This window comes from Perca flavescens, chromosome 16 (genome assembly GCF_004354835.1).
Source record: "Perca flavescens isolate YP-PL-M2 chromosome 16, PFLA_1.0, whole genome shotgun sequence".
Taxonomy (NCBI): domain Eukaryota; kingdom Metazoa; phylum Chordata; class Actinopteri; order Perciformes; family Percidae; genus Perca; species Perca flavescens.
Window position 1 is genome coordinate 22,328,777 of NC_041346.1, and position 21,315 is coordinate 22,350,091.

Sequence of the window (21,315 nt, forward strand, 5' to 3'; positions counted from 1 at the left end):
CTTAACACTGACTTGAGTGACAGCAAAGACACTATACATTGTTCTTACTTGATTTTCCACTTTAGAGTACGAACTCTCCATATTCCCTTTATTCAGATACACAAAAGACTTCAGGTAATTCCCCACATGCTGTTTTTTTTTTTTAACTCAATCAGTTAATTCCCTTTGAAATTTATCAGGCTACATTATACTGCCTGTTTAACCATGCAAGATGTGCAGCGCTGCTCCATCATGAGGAACTATCGGACAAATGTGTCTGGCAGTCATCCTTCACCCGCACCATGCCCATGGTGAGATGTCTCTAGGTCTCCTTTAACACTTTTATTACTTTTAAAAATCTTTTAAAGTCACTGGTGATTCATTTTTAATGTGGATGAATATTTCACTGCACACTGCAGTTAGGCATTTGTAAAAAAAAAAAAAAAAAAAAAAAAAGAGAAAAAAAAGAATAAATAAATAGGAGAGTAAATGAGGGATAGACGGTGAGAGATAGAAAGTTGGAGATATTGAGATGCATGCAAGAGTCAGCCGAATTTCCCTCCCCGTGCCCAGAGTCTCTTATGCTCCACCAACTCACTCTCTGGTCTATCGCAATCGAAGGATAGCGTGCGATTATTCAGTCCCGTAATGCAATGTTTCAGTGGAGATGTGTGTCAGGAAGCACTGATTCATGTTGGGTGTGTGGTGAGGATGGCGAGTGATGAGTTGTTTCTGTAGGCGCTGTCACAAAATGTTCATCTCAAGCCCTCCCAAATGGATCAGTCTGCGGCCTAGGTCCTACGAGTCTTGGAGACTCGTAGAGGAATCCTCCACCCTACCACCACCGCGCCTGGTATGCATATGCATATCACTGATGTGAAGAGGCGTTCATTGACAAATAGGATGCTTTAAAGAGTCACCACAGACTGTGAATGAGAGGGATAGAGAGACAACAATACGAGTGTGAAACAAGGCCACGTTACAGATATCAAACAAGCATGAGTGGCATCCCCACAGATAACAGTCAGCTAGCAGAAAAGAGAGAAAGAGCAAGAATGCTTCCTCAGCAAGCCTTTTCTCAATTATCTGCTGTTCAGCGAAGGCGATGGCAGATTGTGTTTGAAAAAAAAAACTCTTAGTGGACTCATAGTTTAGCTAAAAACGTATGGTCCGGAGAGTCGTTAATCCATTTCAGAGTAGCAGCCCATCGAGCTCCTCTGCTACAGAGCAGTAGCAGAGATAAAGCAGCAGAGTACAGATCTGATTAGGCTGCCGTCTCCGCAAACTCCTCGGGGATTAAGCACAACAGTTTCTTGTTAGACCTCCCTACTTTGTTCCATACTGCACATTTGCCATTAGCGAAAAGAATAAGGGAGAAAAATCACAACTGCACTCACTAATTAAACACTCCTGCACGGTCGGCCACACAATCAGATGTATGAACATGTGTGCCACTGGTGCTAGATAAATAAGATCAAATACATCATGCATTTTTTTTTTCCTTTAATGTGAGACCCTTAAAAAGCAGAACAAATGAAGCACGTGTATGAGTCTTGGTTGGGTACAACATGTTACATTCTGTTGCCACTAGTATTTACATTTGCATGCTTAATGTGGCATTAGCATTTTTATATAAGCTTTGCCCTGAAAGATGCCCTGAGTAACTGGAGAACAAAGCTCTGTGTGCAAACACACAAAGACACACATGTATCATAATAGCTTGTATCATAATATATTGTTTTTGTTAGACTTTTATTTGTCTGTATTTTTTAAAGGAATATTCGCTATTTCCTGCTATTTACCTCCTTTAAATGTAAGCACTTTTAATTTTCTTCTTTTTTAAATGGGCAAAAACATAAAAGTAGTTTACAACTAATGTAAATATGTTTTATGTATTGTGCTTTTTCTGTGAAAATGCACTGACATATTTTTTTATCTTTGAAAACTTTACGCTTTCCACTTTAAAGCTGCATTCAGTGATTTTCTTTGGCCACTTGGGGGACGCCACATGATTAAGTTGTAATATGGAACTTTTTAGCACACAGTTTACACATCAAGCAAACACTTACCAATATTAGCATTTATTTGGAGACGTGTTTTGGGCCACTTGACTCTCCTTTTAGCTCTGTTTTGGTCTCCACCAACTCCTAAGGGAAATATCGGTGTCTTTAGCGGTTACATACTCCACTATGTTTGGTCTCTCTGACGTTTTGGTGATGGGCACAGTGGGTTAATCAGAACTTTTTCATTAAAAACTAGTGGTGTAACTATATAACTGTATCTGTGGATGTCACAAAAATATATATAGTATCTGTATTCATCTTTATATCGGAAGTGGACATGGCAAATATTACTGCCAAAATTAGCATGTTTTTTTGCATCTGTTCAGAGTGCATTATCTGCTAATATCCAAACAATGTATTAATGTAGCCTATTTGTGCAGCCAAAAACAACAAAAAGAGCAGTGTGAATTAACTAAAACATTAAAGTTGTGACCAGAAAACCAAAACCAAAAAAAGCTGAACGATGCTAAAACACTCTGTGTGTGAACTGCCGAGTCAGATATCTGCGGGTTCATCACAACTGTACGAGCGACCTCTTTCACATTACACGTTTGATCTATTGTTATTATGAAAATATTGATTATAGCAGCTTTATAATACAGTTGTGTGACATTAGATTTACTCGGGTCGAATTTTGTAGCAGCTTATTGGACGAGGACAAATATTCTTGCATGAAAATGATTTTCATTTTTCCAAATATATTGCTGTCTGAGCTTTTCAACTAGATTGCTACTGTGGGATGTGCTGAGCTGTGCCTTTACTTTTGAGGGCTAAGACTTCTTCAAGAGGCTTTTTAATTGATGGAATCTGTCCTGTCAGATTTTATAGCTTCTCCATCACTCACTCCATTCTGGGCTTCACTTTATCTTTTTTTCCCTTTTTCCTCCAACACCTTCTTCTCTAGCGCTGCCAAATTCTCTTTTTAGACTCAGCTCAACTTGAGCTTTAAAGAAAGAAAATCTCCTTCCTTTTCAAAGCAGGAAAATCCTCTTGTCACACATGAAAGAAGCATGTCGACTTGAGAGGTAGATTGAGCGATAAGTCTTCATCTGACCATAAAACCCAGGATGTCGACTGAGCAGCGTAATATTAAGTGTAATATTTCACTTATTCACTCTCGGTAAAGTCATCATCTGTATGTTATATTCCCTTTCTTCAAGATGAGGAACTATCGCTGCTTTATACAGACATTCCTGAGCAGTAACCTTCGCTGTAATATTATAATATATATAAATAATCTTTCAAGATGAAGCTGTATAGCTTCTGAATGAATCATTTTCTTTATATACTTCTTCTCCCTCTGCTCTTGCTGTCTTTTTCCATTTTTAAATCACAGACTTTTTCCCCTTCTTTTTTTTATCAACTATCTTTCTTCTCATCCTCCCCCACTGTCTTCTTCTTCTTCTTCTTCTTCTTCTTCTTCTTCTTCTTCTTCTTCTTCTTCTTCTTCTCTATTTCTTGATTGGAGGAGGTTTGCATACACACTATAAATAAATTACTGAAAATAACCAGATTAGACTGAATCATTTATGTGGTGTACAGTTGTTTAAACTTCAGCCATAATATAATTTGTTTGACAATCTGGTTAATGTTGAGGATGTGTTGCAGCTACAGGAAACACCTTATTAGCGCTACAGAATAATAAATAATAAATAAAAAAAGACTGATGATGAATCTTGGCCAGTTAATTTGGTTAGGCTTTCTCAGATTTATGACATAATTTGACATAACCCCTCCAAGGGGTTTACATGAGAGTTATAATAATGAGAGTACTGCTGTAACCCTATAACGCCATTTGTTTCTGAGACTTTTACATCATATATATCTATACACACACAAACACACACACACACACACACACACACACACACACACACACACACACACACACACACACACACACACACACACACACACACACACACACACACACACACACACATACATTTCCTAAATGGCATGCCATAAAAAACAGATATATATTATATAATATGCATGTGTGTGTATATATGTAATATACACAAATAGAAATAACAAATGGAAACTTTATAAGATATTTTTGATTCTCTAAAAAAGCTCAATTGAAATAAATAAATTGCAGTAAAAGCCAGATGTATAATATATGATACAAACAGAAATATGCAAAATAAATTGCTTTTTTTTATTCTGTCAAAGGGTAAATTATCACCTGAATTAAAAAAAAACTGTATTGAATTCTGATATATCTCATGGCTTTACAGGTTTAATACAATAATGCACTCCGGATGTCATATATCCTCTCTCTCCACTATTTCTTCCACCTCTCTCTTCTTTTTTTATTTTTGTGAATGTGACATTTACAACTAAGAGACAGGGATTTCAATTTCATAGCAATCCACATTTTTCTTTTTGCCTTTCTTCACCCTCCTTTAAACTGTGAAATCCTGTTTGATAATTGATTGATTTCAATTCAAATCTCAGAGCGGAATGATTATGTGTATTACTGTGTGTGTGTGTGTGTGTGTGTGTGTGTGTGTGTGTGTGTGTGTGTGTGTGTGTGTGTGTGTGTGTGTGATTGTGTGTGTGTATTTGACGGTGTAGAAAAATGAGAAGAGTAGAGGAGGATAATGAAAACAAGTGGGCACACGGTTGCACAACTTAAACCTGTGTTGTTCACCTCATTAAATCTGAGAGAGAGAGAGTGTGTGTGTGTGTGTGTGTGTGTGTGTGTGTGTGTGTGTGTGTGTGTGTGTGTGTGAGATAAGTCTTAATAAATATTAACTGTGTTAAGTGATCAAACCTGCAGTGGTGTTGCGGTTGCAATGACCATGTCCATACTCAAAATGCTGTACCCGGCTGTGCTGTCACACAGAGCAGAACGACAATCCTACCAGGCCATAAAACTGAACTCCCAAAACTGACGTGATTCAAAATGACAGCGTGATGCACATAACTGTGCGCCGAGACACGCACTGTGCTCTCGGTGCTCACATGTAAAACAAGCAATAAATATGCCAAAATTCTCACTCACAGAAGGACACATCCATCTGCATACCTGTAGATGATGCAGGCACAGTCCCTGCAGGTCCCACAGTTTTCAATGTCCTGTCCGGTCCTGTATGAATGTCTTCTGTTGAAAAGCACAGAGATGACATATCAGGGGTAAAATAGTGTGTGTGTGTGTGTGTGTGTGTGTGTGTGTGTGTGTGTGTGTGTGTGTGTGTGTGTGTGTGTGTGTGTGTGTGAGCCCACAGACATATTTAGGTTATCGTTTCCCTTGTTGAACCAAATTTCTGGCACACACATCCCTGCAAATACACCAATCTAATCCTCTCTGAAATCACTCCTGATCATTTTTTAATGAAAGATCCCCCCTCCAACAGGCTCAGGCTGTTACGTAAACCATGAGTCACTATATCACTCCAGGCATGAAACAATGCTTATGAGGTAAAAGTCAAAACTGCATGCATTAGACTTAGCCCCATCACTGAATTCTTATACTGGAACATGCAAGATTTGTCACTTTATGGGACAGAAGGCTATGCAGTCAAAAACGTTCAAAAGTCTGCAAAGTATAGTGTTGGCATTAGTGTTAGGAGTATGATTTGGATTACGCTGCTCAGATATCAGTTAAGCCTTTCCATGGATTCATACAGTAGACACACATCCATCCATGTCAATCTTGTCCTATTGACGAGTTCTCTCGTCCCCACATCATGTACTATTTTGGTATGATAAGGCGGGAGAAATTACTAAGCAGCTTACAATGTAGAAAGCAGATTAATTAAAGACTTGATGAGAATGGTAAAGGGTTTACGCTAAGAGGCATGGCACATCTGAAACCACCAACATGACAGCCAAATGCTGATTTCTATCTGTCCCCGCCTGCACATGCATGAGGAAAGAGCTGCTGCGAAATGAGTGCAATCAAGTTACCAAACCGCTCCCTGTCGTCTGACATGACATAAATTCTTCAGCATATCAAGAGATGAGATTGAGGGTTTCATGACTGACATGAGTCTTCATAAAAATAACTACAGATGCTCCCCTGCCTTCTGGGTTGAATTCAGTTTGGTATTTCTTCTTCTCTGTCTATTGCTCGCCTTGCTGTTTCAGTCACTTCAGTCTCTCTTGCTTTCTCATTCTTACCAAATTTACATTGTGCTCTTTCTGCGCAGCTTTGTTGCCAAAGTATTTGAAACGCTTACAATGCCGGGATTGGCTATAAATAGAGGAGCTGCATCACTGCAAAGCTTAGGCACAACAACCATCTATCTGTAATATACACGGTACATGATGCAGCAAGGTTATTACTGCTGGGTGGTGGATATTCCCTGTTTGAAGAATATTCTGCCTACAACAACCCACTTGTCGACTTCATTCCAGGAGAGAGAAGACAATCTTTTAGTGCAAAGCTATGATCACATTATAATGCCCGCCCCTCCTTTTTTGTATGTGGAGAGAAGCAGATGCTCACTTGAGAAATTAACTGTCTGGGAATAAAACAGCAGGCACTTAGGCTACATGCTGACATTTACTTTCCAGGTCTCCAAAATACCAGGCACTCATAATTTAAGTAGTCCCACTGTTCATTCTTCCATCCTTTCCTGTTTTCTAGTTTTATCAATCTTCCCTCCTTGCCTTTTTCTATCTATCTATCTATCTATCTATCTATCTATCTATCTATCTATCTATCATCTAATAAAGGGTTAACAGAAGACTCAATGTTAAAGTTGGCCACAGATTACCAGATGGCTTTTCACACTACACTTGGCCCTGGGCTGAGAGCCCCCATTAGCCCTGAGTTAAGCAGCCTACGGCTTTCAGTTATTTCACATTTACAACTTCAATATTCAAAATGGGATAGCTCCACTTTTGGCCCAGGGCTTTTCACACAATATTTAAACCCAGACAAACCCCTTTTGGGCTCTGCAACATTTCACAGTACTGTTAACTCTACCTTTGAACACCACCTTGGACATAAGTTGCAAAAACAATACTGCCCTACGATGTGAAATTCTAAAATGTATAACCTTTCATACGTAAAATGCATTGTAGAAGGTGATCCAGGAATAGTTTTACCAAAATTAACACTTTGGCTAACATATATCAGTGTGAAGCCTCATACTAAATCCCACTTTTTTATTTTTATTTTTTTAAGATTTTTTGGGGCTTTTCCCTCCATTTTTGAATGTAATGTAATGAAAGGGGGAGAGAGATGGGGGACGACACGCAGCAGGTCGGACCCGAACTCTGCGCCGCTGCAGGACTCAGCCAACGTGGGGCAAACGCTCCCACCGGGTGAGCCAGAGGTCGCCCCTAAATCCCACTTTTTAAGTGAACATGAACCAGAAACATGATTACCATCATTTTTTGTGAATTGAGTTTAGAACAGTTAATTAATCCATTCAGTGAAGGGCTCTTTCCTTGTCCAATCAAATTGTTGCAACATGGTTACTATGTGCCTAAATTGTGTGCAGTGAGCCTTAGAAGCATTAAAACAACACAAGAAGCTGCATTGGTGTGGGTGTGGGCGTGCTGTTTCAGGTACTGGTGAGACAAATCCAGAAAGGTCCGTTTGAGTAGTAGATCAATGAGTTTGAAGGCTTATCAAAGGCCAAAACACTGAACAAAAGTTTAAAATACTATGAGAAAGGATTGGATAACTCTTGAAAGTTATCACAAAGGCAGTTTTGTCATCATGGGGTAAACAGTAAAAATACAAAATTGCATTGCAACCCTGCATTTTTTTTCTCTGCATGCTTGGCATTCTTGGCACCATCACTGCATCTATGGGTTGGCCAAAGTCGGTCTAAACATGGCCTAGGTCAGCCCAGGGATAATTAAATGCAAATGTGAAAGCCTTCAGGCAACTACTGTAATGTTGGTAGTTGGATGTTTATGATCTTATAGTACACAGGGAAGAATGCTATTTTGTTACGTAATAAGTATTACAACCTGACAAAGGTCTGATTGAGCTCAAAACACTGTTGATTAAAATAAATTTGTGGTATAGTGTCAGTGTGCAAGAGTTACCTTTTAATTCCTTCATATATATAATATTGCCTCACCCGTCTCTCTCGGCTTCCTTCTTCTCAAGGTCTTGAATGACATCCAGCAGGACCTTAATGGTGTTCTGGCTGGTCTCCAGGACCCCCTCCAGGCTGTGGAGCTGTGTCTGCAGGCTACGAATGTCATGCAGGGGTCCGTTTGGACCCAGGAGCTTTTCTGTCACCCGGGATGGGTCCAGTTTACACCTGGCCCCAGACACCAACCCTCCCAGAATTTCCTGGACCTGTCTCAGTGTGTCAGCCTGGGTGGCAGTCAGGGGCCCAACTGTAGACCGCTCCCCAGAAGCACAGCAGCCCCCGGCTCCAGAGCAACCCTGCTGGTTTGGAGGGAGAGGATGTTGGCTGTTGGGGGTGTTGGGCCTGGCGTTGGGTCCTGAGCAAAGCATTTTGTGTAGTGCCCCAAGCTGAGCCTGGGCTGAGCTGAGACAGCTGGACTTAAAACAGGCCTTGGCAGGAGAGGAGGAGGATGAGGAGGACTGCTTCTCTCCCTTCATCACAGCAACTGGAGAAGTTTCAGCTCTGTGCTTCAGAGAGCTGGCTCTCTCACAGAGCTTGGGTGAGTTTGTGCATTTTATATCTTCCTTTTTTTCCTTCTTCCCATCTTTATCCTTCTTGTTGGCCATGCTGTCTGCCCTGAGCATGGGTGTTCGGATTACAGGACCTGGTGGATCACTTCCCTTTTTGCGTGGTGTGTAAGGTGGAGGTGGCGGGGGAGGAGGTGGAAGTCGAATGCCCCTCTTATCCTGAGCGTTGTAGGGCGCCTGAGAGGGGGGCGTGTATGGTGGTGCAGCACGAAATGTGGAAGAATAAAGAGGAACAGCTTTAGTTGGTGTAGCACATTGTTGTGCATTAGGAAGAGTGGACGCATATGTTTTCACAAGTGGAGGCAGAGAAGTGCAAGATTTTAATTTGGGGACTGGGGAGGAGTAGGGGGTTATGCCTGTGATGGAAGAAGAGGTGTTTTGCAGAGCTTGACATGGGATGTTGCAATGAGACACAGTTTGTATGAGAGTGGCATAAGAAGGTGTTGTAGAATTAGGGTGAAGGGCATGGTGACTAACCGAATGTGTAGTAGAGTAATATGATATGGAAGTGCATGACAGGGCAGTTTGAGTTACAAATGTACATGGTGTTAAATTTGTAGGAGGTGTAGCGTTTGATGCATTGTGTGGTGGCTGATGTGTTACGTTTGGGGTAGTGGTTGGATGTCTAATGGGGTCAAAGGGAGTTATATTGGGGGTTACAGTCTCGGTAGGGGTGGAACAGGTTAGGGGAGCTGATGATACTATGTTTGAGATAGGGGAGGTGCAGATTTGGGTGGGGCATGATGGTGCAGTTGAGGAAGGACTGGAGCAGACAACAGTTGTGCTGGGTGTTGTTGGTGGCGACACAACGGTATAATAGGGGATAGGGTGTTGGACGACGGTATGTGCAGAAGTGGAGCAAGGAATGGACAGTTCTATGGGTGGAGATGGGGTGGTGCAAACTGGTTTGGCTGGAGAGGAGCAAGGTGGTTTAGCGCAGTGTTCCGGGGTCTGTGTTGGTGCACTTGTAGGTGGGTGAGAGGAACAGTAAGGCACAGTAGTTATTTGGGTGGTGGGAGGGTCTTGAGTCACAGTTGGGGATACAGGACTCTCCGATTGAATTTGCATTTCACTCAGTGATACTGTCAGAGGTGGGGAAGCACAAAGGCTGCAAGTTTGTGTCTGGGTAGTGCAAAGTTCATGATTTGGAGTGACAAAGTGACAAGGCGAGTCTGTTTTTTTTAGTGGTGCACTGTTCCGCATTTGGAGGTAGGGTTGGGCAAGAGTTGGAGATTTGAATTGGAGTTGTGCATTGTTTGTCATTCAAAGGTAGAGATTTATGTTGACTCTCAGTTTGACTTTGGGTGGTACAATACTTGGAATTTTGAGGTGGCAAAGGGCTCTCAGTTTGAACTTGAGTGGTACAGAGTTTGGTATTTGAGGGTGGCAGGGATGGACTGGGGCTTTCAGTCTGAGTGAGAGTGGTGCAAAAGTGCACTTCCTTTCCAGGATCACTTGTTGTCCTATTCAGCCGCTTTCTCCTCCTGACCACTGAGGGAGTGCTGCTTCCCTGACGCTTTGCGCCATCTCGACAGGACACAGAGGAACAGTGAAATGGCTCAGTGTTGTGAAGCACTGAAGGGGGGCAGCTGTGCCTGGAGCTTTTTACCACACTAACAGCTGATTTGATGTCTGTCCTGGAGGCTTTAGACCTTCGTTCCACCACAGTTGGATCCCCAGGCCCAGGAGGACCATTCTGATCCTTTGACCCAGGCACCAACACATGGTTGTGCGCAAGGTACTCATCTTGAGAGTCCTGCTCATCATCCCCATCCATGCCCACTGAGTCCCCAATGCTGTGGCTATGTGTGTGGGCGGTAGAGAGGGACTGGGGCTTTTTAAGGCATGGGGAGGTCTGGATGGCTGTGCTGGTGCTCGTACTGGGCCTGCGTGTCATTGGCAAGGTTAGGGAGTTAGTCTGTGGTGGTGCCCAGCATCGACGCGTAGGGCCTGGTGTCAATGGATGAGGAGGGGCCCTGGCTAAGAAAGCAGCCACCACCTCTATAGTACTTGCCATGTCCCCACGCACAGCCCCCACCACAGAGGTTTGGCCAGGTAAACTCTGAATCCGTGGGCCATCCCTGTCAGTCCATGGCTTGGGGGACCTGCTGCTGTGTTTGCGAAGAGGATGTGGGCTGTCACAATTTGTGGCAGGCTTCTGATGGCTATTGTTTTCTCCTGTTCCACTGTTGCCACTGCTGCTGCTGCCATCCTCCAGGTCTTTAAAGCGGACCTGGTGGGTGCGGTTGCGGCGGCGCTTGAGGCGGCTCTCAATATCTGGGGAGTCTCGATTGAGCAGCACAGAGCGCACAGTCATTGTCCCAGGCAACTTGTCCGCCAAGGTGCTCTTGCTGTTGGTTTGGCCTGTAAGCAAGTGGTTGGGCTCTTTGCTCACCATTTCTCTTGTCTCTCTCGCTCTCCCAACATCCACAGGCTCCGCAGGCAGTTTGATGTTGTGAAGGCCTAGTTGTGTCAGTACGTCAACAAGGGAAGTGATCTCCCCCTTACTATATATTCATTATAACAGTGAGAGATCTGTACAATTGACACAGAACATACTTTATAAGAGAAACTTCTTTATAGGATTGTGTGCAGCTGCTCAGGTTATCTCAAATGTATACACCAAGGACTTTCTTTTGCAAACAAGACTATCCTTTAGAAAGGATGGATTACTGTAGTCACAGTTCAAGGAGTAGTAATATTAAGCACACCAAGGAAAAAATCATTGTGATAAAAGCTAACCTCTAGCATTTATCTTACCATTGTACAAAAATAAATATATGCAGCATCAAATACTCTTTAGAATAAGCAGGTGAAATGTGTCCATACTCTCCCATGTCTTCTGAAGTTGTGCACGTCTTGCTTCTTATTTCTCTTTAACTTTCCAGGGAGACAAACTCTTGATGATGCCAGAGAGGTTACCGGCAAATAAGCAGGAAGGAAGAAAATTCAGCCTGTCCATCCTTTCTGTGTCCATCACATTGGCTTGTCTACTTGGCGGCCCCTCCTTCTCCACCTGCTGTGTCCCCTGGACCCTCAGGAGATTGGATGGCCAAAGTATGGGATGGACCTGTGTACTTCCCCATAATGGCCTATCGGTTTTAACTTCCTTTTTGATTTTATCACTCTCTCTCGGTTTCTTTTTTTCTCAGCTCTTCTCTCAGTGACTCATTCTCTCATGGTTGCAGACAGTGTGAGTTCCTAAAGAGAGCAGAAAGACAAAGAGAGAAATAAAAGGAGTAAGAGACTGTAATTGTTCCATATTATGCACTTCCATTGAAACACAATGTGCATGTTCCTCGGGATAACGAAGGAGATATAAAATAGGCAGCTATTTAAAAAAATGAATGAGAGCAGGGTCAACACAGAATGGAAAAAGAAAACATCAATTCAGAAAAAGTAATGAAAGGATGTAGGTGACAAAAGAAAAACAGGGTATAGGGAAAAACACTAGGTATATCATCAGAGCTAGAAGAACATCCACAAAAAAACAAGTGAAAAGAGATTGTAATTAAGACCTATTCACATTGGCTGAAGGGCATACTCATGGTTTATGTGTATTTGATATTCCTCTCTTTGTAATCCCTTTTTTATATCTGATGTCTGTCCTTGTTACAAGTGCATACACTTACATTATTGTTAAAAGTAGCTGTATTATGGCAGCAGCAGCAGTTCTGGCTGTATTCAGTATTATTCCTGCTCATGCGCACACATTGTGACGGTTATTCCTCATATATGTGTGTCTTACAGATTTTTCTTTTCCGCCATGTTTAACAGTCTGTGGCCCTGTTATCAGCTTCTTGATGATCTGCCATGGTGACATCCTTTCTGATTCATCTGGTCACTGTGTGACAGTCTGTCTGCCTTGCTGTATTAAGTAGCATGTTCTCGTCACACTGATTCTGCGGCCTGTTTTTGACGATCTATGGCCTTTATACGTATATATATCACTTCCATTTCCTGTCTGTGCCACTGGCAGTCGGGCGTGATGCTTTCGTTTGTCTTACACGATCTATGGATTTGTGCCTTGTTATCTCCTTGTGATAGCCTCTGACACTGACAGGCCCGGGCGAATTCTGTGTGTGAGTGTGACTGGCTGTTACTCTGTTCCCCTCTTTTCTGTGGGAGGGGTAATTAGTGACTCCTTCACAGCTCCCAGGTTATTTAGGGAGAGAGATACCCGAGGGGCTGCCACTTTTATTTACGTCCTCTGTTTTCCTCTCTTTCCCTCTTTCTTTCTCTGGCTCTTAAAAGAAGGATCTTTGTCACAACTGCGCCCCCACCATCAAACCCCTTTTAAAAACTTGGTTATTAGGACGAATTATGATTAAAGTCACAGCTGACAGAGCCTTGAGGGGAAATGTCAACCATACACACTCAGATATATGAATGGATTTAAAAACAACTACAGGATTCCTTCTCATTTTACTTTCTTATCACTGCGGTGTATAGCTACAGATGAGCTTCTTGTGATTCACACAGAAGACCAAATGGGAGATACACTACAGTAAGGAGGACTGGTCATGATCTACAGAGGCTAAACAACAAAATCAAATGTATATCTATAGCATATTATTGATTTACACTGTCCATTTGACCTTGAGAATTTTCTCCCTGGATAAAATCGTTTCCACTGCTCCTATTTTTCATTAGTCTTCCATTTCACTCCGGTCGTCAGTCTTCCTACCCATTTCCTGTAAAAAGCACTACTTTCAACATTCACCCTGACGGATTTTCCTCAGAGTTTCATCCACCAATCGCAGGACCATTTCCCTTACTCATTCTATGGGGTGTCATCCTGATCCTACCCTCTTTCTATCTTCCTTCCTTTCCCTCCCTTTTTTTTCCTCACCACTGATACTTTTATCTTTCCTCCTTCTTCCACCATCACTTGCTCCGCCATATTCTCCCCGCTGCCTCTTGTTTTGGCACGCATCCCACACTCACCACAGTTCCTCCTTCTTGGCCTGCAAACTACCTTCGGATCAAAATTTACACTGACAGTTTAATTAATCCAGATCCTCTTAATGCTGCATGGACTCACTCCTGTGGCTAAGGCCAGCTCTTTCCCACATGTGACATTTTCATGTTGAGCTTTATTGGCAGACAAAAGATGAATCACCAGGCAGGAGGAGGAAGGTGTGCTACGGCATAATGCCAGCAAGGGTCATAACTCTTTTTGGTTATTATTTAAGAGATACCATAGCCTCCTTGCTAGCTGCCTACCGCTCGGACAAGGCTTTGCTGTGGATATAGGTTTCTATCCGCTTTCCTGTGTGTGTGTGTGTGTGTGTGTGTGTGTGTGTGTGTGTGTGTGTGTGTGTGTGTGTGTGTGTGATGATAATACTGAGGTCATCTGACCTCCCTATGCTAAGCTGTGCTGACTCTAAGAAACATATCTGATGCGTATCTAATAATATTCTTTAAAGGATGTTGAGAATTGCATCCATGCCAATAACACACCTTTGGGTGTCACTGTACTGAGGAGGTGGAAGGTGCTGTGGATTGAATTGTTATGTAAAGGCATGTCAGATCGGATTGTCTAGGCACGCTTAAATTTGTCAGACAGGAAAGAGATGAAGAGGAGGCACAGAGAGGAAGAGGAGGGAGAGGAGGTAGACATGCTTGGTTATATTTAGAGATGCTATGAGACAACCTCTGGCAGCAGAGGAAATGTCATGGTTAGGGTTCAGTGAAGTGGTAAATCAGGAGCATCAGCGTGTCAGGGCATTTAAGGGGGAACTGGAGAGGAACTAAGAAAAGCTATATGATCAGTTATTGGCCCTGTGAGCGAAAGGAAGGGTAAGAGTTATACCTGCGCTCTGTCAAAGGAATTTACAACACAGTCAGCTCCCAGAACAGATGTAAAGTGCAGAAGCTTTTTTGGTGTTTGCATTCTTGTCCAAAGTCATCTCAAATTCAGGAACAACTCCTTGAGAGTTGCCTATATAGGAATATTTTGTTAGGTAAGCATTGTGTGCAGCACAGCAATGTCTCAAACAGGGGACTGTTTGGTTTTATTTAATAAAACCAGCGAGCACATGAAAAAAAATGCAGATGCAGCACATAAAGGACTTTGTGGGCACAAAGATTTGTATGTATTCAGATCCACATGCATTCATAAGAAAAGCTGACCTATGTCAACAACAAATAGCTTTAACAAAATGTTTTCAGAAAATAGTAAAAAGCATCAGTAAATGTATCATCTTCACAGCTCTGGGATCTGCTCTGGGGGGGGGAATCTTTCATTGCTGATACCCAGAGCTGGAAACAGTGATGCAGCTGCCTCTGACTGATGAAATCTTAAGCCTGATCATGCTTAAAGCAAATTAAATTAAACAAACAACACAAATTAAATTACGATTCTTAATTCATTATATACCCGAGGCAACACAGTGAACACAACCATTGTTATTCCTGTCAGACACTTGTGTAATAGCAGCAAGATGTAAATGCTGATTTGTTTGTCTGTTTGTTTGTTTGTTTGTGTAGGACTGTGTACTGACATTCGGCTTGGCTAGTTACAGTCAGCCTTTACAGCAAGCCATATTTCACCAATATTGCTTCTACAAACAGAAGGCTTGGAAGGTTCTAGTGTTTATCTTTCCTTCATTAAAATAAAGTTATCACCCAAATGGTAACCACCACAGCTGAGTGTGTCTACCCGCATTTCAGTTCTGCAGCTCTGTCAGCCACCAACAATAGAAAAGACAGAAACTGTTAGCAACTAGCTGGTCAACACGGTGAAGCATTCAGCAGCTAAAGAGACAGATATCTCCTTAAAAGGTGCCCTGCCACACAAAACCGTTTTTTACTTCTTTTTTTTAAAAATATGTTAGGTCCATATGTGTTTGTGTTATGTCATGAATGTGAAAATGAACTGCTACCTCCTCTGTCAGCTCTAGACACTGAATAGAAATAAGCAGAGATATCAGGCCAATTACAAAAGCTGGTCAGTCTGACATGGTGTTGCCTAAGCTCATTACTATGGACCTTTTTGACAGCAGACATTTTTACTTGTCATAGTAGGAAAAGCACAGCTGAAATTGATAAACTTAACGATGGCTCAGTTCCATCTAGTGTCCCAGTAAGCTATTTCAGTGAGTCAGCATGCACAATACCAGGGCCTCTCCTAAGTGGAATGCAGCCATCATTAATGGTTTTGAATACACCTGTGCTTTTCCTACTATGACATGTCAACATGTCTGCTGTGAAAAAGGTCTATTCATGAGCTTGCCCAGTTGCGCTGGGTAAAGGATGCTGATAGCCAGGCTCTCATTGGCTAGCTGTTAGCCAATCAGAGTCAAGCAGCTTAGCTTGCTGAATATTAATGAGAACTGGCACAAATCGAGTCTTCCTGCAGGCTTTCTATACCACGCTAGAATGGCTTGAAACAAGGTAACCAAGGCATTTTTTCCACAAACATTTTTACAAAGTCCATGGTAGAACTTCAGACATTACCACAAAGTCATGAAATTCGTGTGGCAGGGCACCTTTAAGAGTTGGTAGAGACCAAAACAGAGCTTAAAGAGAGTGAATGTTGGACTTATATTAATCAGGTGGCCAGAATCACAACGAAGTGAATGATAATGTTGCTCTTGAACTGCTGGATGTGTAAATAAGCCAGTATTTGCTAGTAAGTTCACCATATAAACATAAAAGCATAGACTGTTAATATTAATATTTACAGTCAATGCTTAAAAGTCGATATGTCAGTGTGATTACAGTCTGTTTCCGCTGCCCCCAAGTGGCCAAAAAAGTCAGTTATTGCAGGTTCAAGAGTGTACTGGTTAGTTTACCATTTGTTTTTAGCCAAGAGGTTTTAGCCTGATAGTCCTTTTCACCTCACACACCATTTATTTTTCATGTCTATTTGTCTAACTGAAAAAGTTGGAGAGGTCGGCGGCAATACAGAGGAAGCGGACTAAAAAGGTTCATATGTCATAATGAAATCTGCACAAATTACTAAGGAAAGTTGGTGCACTCCATGCTGGTTTTGTTTTGATAGGCAGTTTTACAAATTAGTGACTTTCAGTCAGATGTCTAAATATCTTCAGAATTAATACAAAATGTTAATACAATGTCTCCTTGATGCTCAGTAGGGCTGTTCTTTAGACAGGATCTCTAACTTTGTCAATATTTGCATGTTTGTGTCATTTCAATACTCTACTGCAATGCTCTTTTCATTCATATAACAGCACAGGATGCAAATATTTCAAGGTTAAACATGACTTGAACTATAAACACACAAACACAAATGTCAGCTTGCAAAGTCAAAGGCCAGCTCATCGGCCACCCTACTTGTTCCAATTTCCTTGAAGGATGGCCCGGATTACTTCTAACTGTCAAGAGTGTGAGTGCCAGAAATGATTTGTCCCATCTGTCCGCCTCGGACCAAAATCCTCTGCCTAATATGAAATCCCTATATGTAGGCCAATGGATTGTGATAAGCATACCAACTGTAAGCAAATTTGAGGATGTTTGGGTATCTGTGAAAGAAAGCCCGAGTAAACATTGTTTTCTTTTTCGCACGCCTTCTGCAGCCTAATTGTCTTGTATCTCTGGCTGGTTAGTTCTTTTATGTTCTGGCTTTTGTGTTTCTGTGCCACAGGATTTAGACAGGAGAATTGTCCAAAGGTCTCTGTATGAAAAATCAGCAGCAACACACAGGTGGCTTGACTGACATGTCCAGTGCACAGCAGCACGCTACATGTACATACAGCACACACTGCTCCCTTAGGGTTACTCTCTGCTGGGCTGTCGTGCTGCAATGTCCCTGTCCAAACTAATGTCCCAAGAATACATCATGGTGTGTTACCTATAAAGCCCAGCTGCTGTCAGTCCAACGAAAACACCTTGCCAGCAGAAAGACAGATTCACAAAGCGTGGAGTAAAAGACAGTAAAACTTTAAGAGAGAAGTACATTAACTTCAGTTGGGTATAGAGAGAAAATTAAGTGGTGGAGACAGAAGATAGATTTATAAGCAATGTGAGAAAAGGATTAAATGTTAGATATATAAGAGAAAGGAGATGGAGATGGAGCTGACCCCTTAAAAGACATGCTGATGAGATAAGATAAAAGGGAAATATAGTGAGAGAACAAGAGCAAAGAGTTGTGTGATGACAGACGAGATTAACAGCACAGCATTCTTTTCACGCAGCAAATGTGTGTGTGTGTGCGCAAATGTGCACCTGTGTGTGGTGAGTGCATGCATGTGTGCTTGATGGTGTGCATACATGCATGAGAGAGTGCATCTGCAATTACCTTTGTATCATGTGTTTCAATGACAAGATTACTATAAGATAAGTTAATGGAGAGTTATGAATGATGTGCAAATTAAAATACATATTGTAAAAGCACATTAGCTTTATTGAAGTGCATTAACAATTTCACACTTTACTTGAAAAGAAGAGTATGCATGAACCACACACACAGAATTCCCTCACTCAGTGCCACCTCCTCCTCAAACTTTCTGCGTACACCCCCAACACACACACACACACAAACAAAGTCCTGCTCATGACAAATATGCAATGAAAGCACGCTGCTGGAATCTGCAAAGCTACATCACTGACAGACCAATCTAAGCTCCTCATTCTTTAAAGCTTCTCATAAAGCCACACAATCTCGGAAAATAACTCCCACACCTGCAGTAAGGCAAAGCCCAGTATCAAAAATACACACACGTACGATCCCTTTTCACTGGATTTCACACACACACACACACACACACACACACACACACACACACACACACACACACACACACACACACACACACGTACGGTCCCTTTTCACTGGTATTCACACACACACACACACACACACACACACACACACACACACAAACACAAACACAGGCACGTTATGAGCACATGAACTCACCCCTATTGTCAGAATAAATGTGCACGTACGCACACCACACACACCTGCCAAACACATAAACAAAATGTATGCATGCACGTGTGTGTGCACACATGCAAGGACGTGCACTGCCTCTCTTTTCATTGCACAATTCAGCAGAATGTCAAAAGAGCCAAAACAAAACAGTGAGTAAAAGAGACTCGTTGCTAACACCAACTGCCCAAAATAAAAACAAATACTTGTGTGATTTTTTTAAATCTGTCCTCAGCGCTGATCTTTATCACTTTGTTATCTCTATGGTGATGCTGAGAGAAGGCTGATTGGGGAGATTGCTGTACTATCTTCCATCAGGACACAGAACTGAGTCACACATACCACATCTCTCTCTTCCTGTTTCCCTTCTGTGTTGTCTCTTTCTCCCACAAACGCTCGCTCCTCTTCTCTGCTATTCCTTCACGTCTCTTCAGTCCATTCTTCCATCCCTCCGGCGTTCATGTTTGCTCTTATTCCCACCTCTCTGTCACGGCTGCTTGGTGAGCTTCACACCGCTTCCTTTCCTCTGTGTAGAGTCCATCTGCTCCTCTCTTGTCTCCCTTTCCTTTCCTCTTTCTCCTTTCCTCTCTGGTTGTCTCTTTTTCTATCTCACTCTCCTCTTCTTCTGTGAATTCATGCCTTTCACGTGGGAACCTTTTTATCCATCCCTCAGAGCTCTGTGCTCCGCTGTGTCTACCTAGCTGCCTGAACGTTTGTGCTGTGAGTGGAAGTGAATGGACAGGAGGGGGAGCAAGAAGGAAAGAGTGAGTAAACAGGCAGTTACCCTCTCAGATGCTCCTCTCAGTTTCTCCTGTCTTGTTCCTTTTTCCTCTCTCCCCCTTTCTCGCTGCGTGTCTTCAACATGACCTCCTCTCCATGTTGCCATGCAAGCCCCTGTATCCTTATGCAAAGGAAGGGAGGGGAGGGAGGGGGGGTGGGATGGAAAATGGGAGGCAGTCGGAGGTGGAGCTAGAGAGTAAGTCTAATTAAAAAGCAGAGTATGTACAGCTGCAGAGAGCAAAGAGGGAGACAGCGAGGAGAGGGGTGGAGAGAGGGGAGCAAAGTGATCCAGGGGGCGGAACCAAGGGATAGGGAGGGAAGAAGCAGTCAGTAGGGGGTGGAAATGAGGGGCATGGGGCGGTTAAGGGGGGGCCGGTGGTAGAGAGCAGCTAGTAGTGTGAGGTGGGGAAAACTGAAGAGCTGACAGGACACCAAGGTCAGCTGGAGAGGAATGCAGAAAGGTCATGGATAGAGAGAGGGAGGAAGAAGGGGGGAGAGAAGTAGGGAGAAGGAGATAGGAACAGACAGGTAGAATTATTTTACAGATATCTCCCATGTGAGTGGGGGCAGACCCGGGCAACCATGACCAGCAGGATAATAGAGACACATGGACAATGGCCCTCTGAAGCAGAGGCAGATCCACAGTCATCGAAGGTTAAACCACTCCACTGTTTTTGGGCATCTTTAAATTAACACGAGTGAGTGTTGTGCATGCAAATTAAAAGGTAAAACACCATCTGTATTAAATTAATCATGTATTTTTTCTTGGATTGTCTTCTGTCTGTAGTTCTGAGCATGTTTTTGTCCTGGCTTGATGACTATAAGAAATTGATTTTCTTTCTCCTATTGTTGGACATCGACCACATCATCACTGTACTGGCTGTTGTCACCTGAGGCTGGTTAGTAGAAACCACTCTATACTGCCGAGATGGAGAGATAAAGTCTACACCTAAATGCCTTAAAGGCTGAGACATCTCATCCCATTTTATCAGCTCTGATCACTTATCTTGTCCCATATCCTCTCCCTCTATCAGACTTACATTAACATCCCAATGAATCTTGTTCTTACATCTCTCAGATGTTCTACTTTCACACTTTCAGACCTCATTTCTAGGAATCGTCATTTGAATGGATTTCAAATAAAATGGAAAGAGCACAATTACTCCCATGGAATTTACAGTAATAGGAGTTGAATGGACAGGCCATCCACTGCAATAATGATTCGTAAGGGGATATACGTATGGAATACATGTAGGAACATGGAGTCAAGCCATTTAGCTAACAGCCCATACAGTACATGGACAACTATCCAGCACCAGTGATTCAAATCAATCTGCAGGGTTTCTTGTTATAACATACCAACCTATGTTATGAGAAAAGTTAATTCTAAAAAATAACAATGATATATATATATATATATATATATATATATATGTATATATATGTATATATATATATATCCTGTAAAGATGCTAACGTAACAGGAAACTGAGCAACTCATTGTTGTCATGGTGGCAGCAAAATGCTGTCGTACTTCATCACGCTCACATGTGTACATTTCCAAATCTAGGGACAATTTTGGAAAAATGTGTTGGATCTCCACTGTAATTATCTCAGAGATTGAACGTTCATTGTTGACCTTGTAAACAGTAGTTGAAAAAATAGTAGACACAGCGGATTAACAATGCTAGCATGTTGATATTATCAGGTATAATGTTTACCATCTTATTCTAGATTAGCATTCAAATATTTGTCTGTACATTATATGCTCAGCTCCAAAAAGCAGACACAGTTAAACATGGAGCTCCCATAAATGAGATGAAAAACTAATATCTGTTGTGCAGACGTATCCAGATAACTCAGGAACAGGCCCCAGGATATGCACCTGCAGCTGGGTTGAAGCAGAGTGACGCACTGGTTGAAGGGGTGTTCAGGGTCATAATATGCTGCACTGAGAGCTT

General features: G+C 42.2%; 1 protein-coding gene across 3 annotated transcripts in view; it reads right to left on the reverse strand.

Moving 5' to 3' along the window:
- LOC114571066 (proteoglycan 4) overlaps positions 1–19,465 on the reverse strand; it is a 38,473-nt gene extending 19,008 nt beyond the window's left edge. The window contains exons 1-3 of one of the 3 annotated variants that reach the window (XM_028601849.1): positions 19,359–19,465; positions 8,093–11,877; positions 5,077–5,151 (exon numbers count right to left, since the gene is read on the reverse strand). In XM_028601849.1, the coding sequence (XP_028457650.1) occupies positions 5,077–5,151; positions 8,093–9,939 (1,922 nt within the window). In that variant the 5' untranslated portion in view covers positions 9,940–11,877; positions 19,359–19,465. Of the gene's footprint in view, positions 1–5,076; positions 5,152–8,092; positions 11,878–18,916 lie in introns of all 3 variants that reach the window. The other 2 variants (XM_028601850.1, XM_028601848.1) reach the window with 2 other exon arrangements.
- Positions 19,466–21,315: the final 1,850 nt, after the last annotated feature.